This window comes from Gekko japonicus, unplaced genomic scaffold (assembly GCF_001447785.1).
Source record: "Gekko japonicus isolate JY-2015 unplaced genomic scaffold, Gekko_japonicus_V1.1 scaffold299, whole genome shotgun sequence".
Classification (NCBI taxonomy): domain Eukaryota; kingdom Metazoa; phylum Chordata; class Lepidosauria; order Squamata; family Gekkonidae; genus Gekko; species Gekko japonicus.
Window position 1 is genome coordinate 317,744 of NW_015170896.1, and position 4,383 is coordinate 322,126.

At 48.9% G+C, this 4,383-nt stretch overlaps 1 protein-coding gene across 2 annotated transcripts in view; it reads right to left on the minus strand.

Annotated features, from left to right (window-relative positions):
- PRMT1 (protein arginine methyltransferase 1) overlaps window positions 1-437 on the minus strand; it is a 19,760-nt gene extending 19,323 nt beyond the window's left edge. Inside the window, exon 1 of one of the 2 annotated variants that reach the window (XM_015418531.1) lies at window positions 351-437. In XM_015418531.1, coding sequence (XP_015274017.1) covers window positions 351-380 — 30 coding nt within the window. In that variant the 5' untranslated portion in view covers window positions 381-437. The remainder of the gene's footprint in view (window positions 1-350) is intronic. The other variant, XM_015418530.1, reaches the window with a different exon arrangement.
- Between the last annotated feature and the right edge of the window lie 3,946 nt (window positions 438-4,383).

Genomic DNA, 4,383 nt, shown 5'->3' on the forward strand with positions numbered 1-4,383 from the left:
TGGGAAGGGGGGGGGGGAAGGAACGAAAGGCGGGAGGATTCTGTGGGGGAACGATTCCATGTTGGAGGAAGAGGAACTCAGCAGGGGAAGCTCCTTGTTTAGGAGAAAGGGAAGGAAAAAAGGGGGGGGGCGTCGGTCACTTAGGGCCAAAAGAAGCCATCCGCATTCGGGGGGGGAGGCAAGGAATGGGGGTCTCAGGCAAATAAGACCCCCCCACATACCCCCACGGCTTGACGGTGGGTCGGGTGGGGGACCCTATGGGGGTATCTACGGGGCACTGGAGCGGGCCTCGCGCTCTCCCCTCCGACGGAGACGACGGCCGCCGCCACCCCCCTCCCACAATCCCTCACCTCCATGATGCAGTTTGCAGCCTCCGCCATCTTGCGAAATGAGACACAGAAAGAGAGAGCCACTCGCCCGACAACCCCCAGCCTCGTTCAGCGGAGGGAGGGGACGTGAGAGCCAATTGGGCGGCGCCAACGTCGCTCAAAGCAGCAGGGGGCGGGACGGGCTGAAGAAACCCCGCCTCCCTGTTTTCATTGGCAGCCCGGCTCTGTCGGTCATCAGCCACGTTCAATGGCCATTGGCCCGACGTCAATAGGAAGGCTGGGGGTCCCCTCGCGGCACGCGCCGACCGCTTTTCGGCCGTTGGGAAATCCAATGGGAAGGGCAGAGGCGTCAATCAGAGTTCGGGTACCGCCCGCTCGGCCATTAGTTTTAGAACGCCGTTGGTGCAGGAAGACAAGCGTTGGCCGGTCGAAGCGCGGGAGGCGGGCTTTGCGTCCAAGATGACTGTGCGTTGGCCCATCTAGACGTCGGTCAAAAGAAAGGTCTCCGTCTTCTCCACTAACGTTAGTCTTTCTCCCTACCCTCTCCATGCCCGCGTCTCCGAACTTAACAGCGATTCGTGGCTTGATGTGGCAATCAAAGTAGAGCGTTCGCATTCAAACCCGTTACCCAGCCTCATTTATTATGAGGGAAATGTGACAAAGAAAGGAAGGACTCGCCGCATATTCTGAAGGAGAAGCTTCGCTGGCGCGGAGTGGAGACAGAATCCTCCAGAGCTATGCTATATGAACATAACGTAGAGATCTTCAAGAGATGTGTCGCTGCGACTAAAACCAAACGGAGAAGAATATCATTCAAGAGCCTACAGAATGATTGTGTAACGCTCATTGGACGCTTCGACGGTCACTAATGAAGAAACCTGCTTAAGTGTCCTCTGGTCTCTTATTGGCAGCTTGCTGTGTCAGTTACAAAATGGGCGGATCGTAAAACGATTCGCGCCATTTATTGGCAGAAATGTCCCTCACTGAGAGCTATGCCTTTCGTGGTAATTGATTCGACTATCATGAGTTAGCCCACAGCCAAGGTCAAATCCTATTGGGAGGGGTACGACGTCATTCAGGAGCTGCTAACAGTCCTGTAGCTTTATACAGCCTCTCACGGATTGATTTTATTGGCAATTAAAGATGCTTAAACCTTATTGGGTACTTTTGTTGTCACTCACAAAGCTGTAGCCAGCTCTACCAATGGCTAAGAGACCTCTTGTATTAATGGCACGCCCTACGTAGGAGCTGCCAATCATAAACTGAGATTGTTACATTAAAGCTTATTGGTAGGATTTGGTTTGCAGTCATAATGTGCGTCCCGTTTAACGAAGTTCCATTGTCAACTGTATGTTTAAATGATGTCCAGAAAATCCTTTATATATGAGAATGGGCAAGGAACTGGATAGCAAAAACCCACAAAAGGGGGGGGGGATCAGTGGCAAACTCCTTGACTGCTACATATCTGCAAGAAAACAGGATTCCATTATTAGCAAACTACATGATAATAAAATGCTCAAAACTGTGACTGGCTCAGCTTCATTCTAAACCAGTGTGCATATCTGGAAAGTGCTCCAATGTGGTAAACCCGTTTTGGGCCAAGACTAGGTACTGTTTTGCCCCATTTTATGGCTGTCACCACCACTTCGGGTAAATTCGGGAGGGGGGGGGATGTGGATTGCCCAAAGCCAACCTCACAAAGGCATTGCTCTCTAGAGCACTGAGCTTTGACTCTCAAAAGCTTATACCCTGAAACAATATAAGAGACTTTGACACATTTCTGTTCCAATGTGCCAAATCAGGAAATAAATGTGGGGGTGGGTGACTTCTAAAGCTGCCAACCATCAGGTGAGGCCAGGCACTCTCTCAAACTTTCAACTGATCTCCAGGCTATGTAGGAGGAAACAGCAGCTTTGGAGGGTGAACTCTATGGCATTGCTGAGCCCCTTCCCCTCCTGTTCTGCCTTTTTCTCTGGACTGATATATAGTTCTGTGCACAGCATATTCTTTACACTCATTCATTATACTTATAAACCTCCACATCCCTAAAAAGTATTGAAGGTACTTTCCAACATACAAAATTGATATAATAATAAATTAATCCAAAATAGGGGGCAATTAAAACACCAGTTGGCAATCCACTTCAGATATCATCAAAACTGCAGATCCCATGAAATGTGTTTTAAAAAACAGACAGCAAAATCCTAAACAGAGTCACACCCTTCTAAGGGCCCCAAAGTCAATAGTCTTAGAAGGATGTAACATGGTTTAGGATTGCACTGTAAAAGTCAGTACAAAATACCAGTAGATAAAGATCGTATTCAGAATTTATCAGAAAGAATAATCTGCCAGGGGAAGTCACAATAAGATTCTCCCAAAGAAAAGAGAGATCAACTATTGAAAGCGACCAATGGAGTTACCTTGAAGATAAAAGACAAAGACATAAAAGTTTTGAAAGACGTTCCATTTGGGATAAGAAGGAAGAGAAGGAAATATAGAGACTTGGTTTCATTTCTACAAAGTCACAACATTTCCTACAGATGGTTAATACCCGAAGGATAAACTTCAGATATGCAAATGGTAAAGAAAGGATAGACTCTGTTGAAAAGGCCTGCGAGTTTTTGCGTCAACATGGTCGCTCAGCAGGAGAAGGAGTAACTGATGGCTCCAAAGAGAGCGAGGAAGAAGGAGAGGCTGGATCTTCTGATGAGGACTCAGACTAAATTGGGGGCTGTTGGCCCCAAACCAAGCTATCAATTGAGACACAGAAAGGGGGAAAAAATAGATTGTTAATGCACTCTGGAGTACCTAAAACATGCTTATTTTATATCGATATTCACAGTCTTTTTATGAAGTTAGAATTGTTGGTGAAAGATCGAAATGTTTTACCAGATAGATGATCATTTTCAACGAAAGTTAACTTGCATTTAAGAGGGAAGGTAATTCTGTAAAATGTTTGTATGAACACCATTTCTTGGATTTTTAGAGGGTTTTATTTACTTTCTCTTATAGATTGTAGTCCCCCCTTCCCATTTTTTCTGTTTGTAGTTTTTAGTTTGTAGTTATTAGAAAATGCAATAAAAAATCCCCTATGGGGGGCAAAAAAACCCCACAAACCACTAGATATTAAAAGACACTATCAGCAACCATAAATTAAAGTCAAAGATTAAAACCCCCAGGAAAATAAAAATCAAAGTTAGTCACAAACGAAAGACAGGCTGGACACCAGGGCAAAGGGGTCAAGAGACAGTGAGGGACTGGCCATTTAAAGTAGGGAATTTCCCCAGTGGGCCACTGGGGGCCAGGTGTAAGCACAATCAAGCCCAGTAACTCTGCCAGGGTGTCAAAGGCCACTTGGGTTAGATCAGGGATTGACTTATCTACAGGACTGTCTCCTCCGTTACATCTCTGAGAGAGTGTTATGCTCCTCAGATAACAACTTGCTGCTACTCCCCAGCCCCAAAGCAATCCAGCTGTCTTTGGCCATGTCCTTCTCGGTCCTGGCTCCAACCTGGTAGAACTCTCTGCCAAACACCGTCAGGGCCCTGCGGGGCCTTATGCAATTCCACAGTGCCTGTAAGGCAGAGATGTTCCGCCAGGCTTTTGGTTGAGGAAAGCAATGGTTTCCATCCTAGCTGGCACCCTTTTCTGCTCCTGCTGCTTCTTATATCCAGAGGTCATTTCGGGGGGGATCGCGGGGGATCGCAGTTCCCCCGGGTGAGGTACGGGGGACGGGGCACATGACGAAGCCCTGCCCCCTGCTTCCGGCCGCCCCGCTTCCGGCCCTCATTCAGCCAGGAGGAGGCAGGAGAAGAGGGAGGGTAAGTTGCTCCCTCCCTGCCTCTCCCCACCCCTGCCTGCCTGGGGCCAGGGAGGGCCTTCGCGGGGCTTCCTTGCACTCCCGCCGGCCTTGCAGGTCCACCGCCGGGCCCCTCAAGGGGCTCGGCAGTGGAGCTGGCAGGGCGGCGGCGGGCCGGACAGTTGGGGGCGGGGTGTGTGGCCCTATGACACACTTCCGGTGATGTCAGGGGGTGTGGCCTTATGACACACTTCC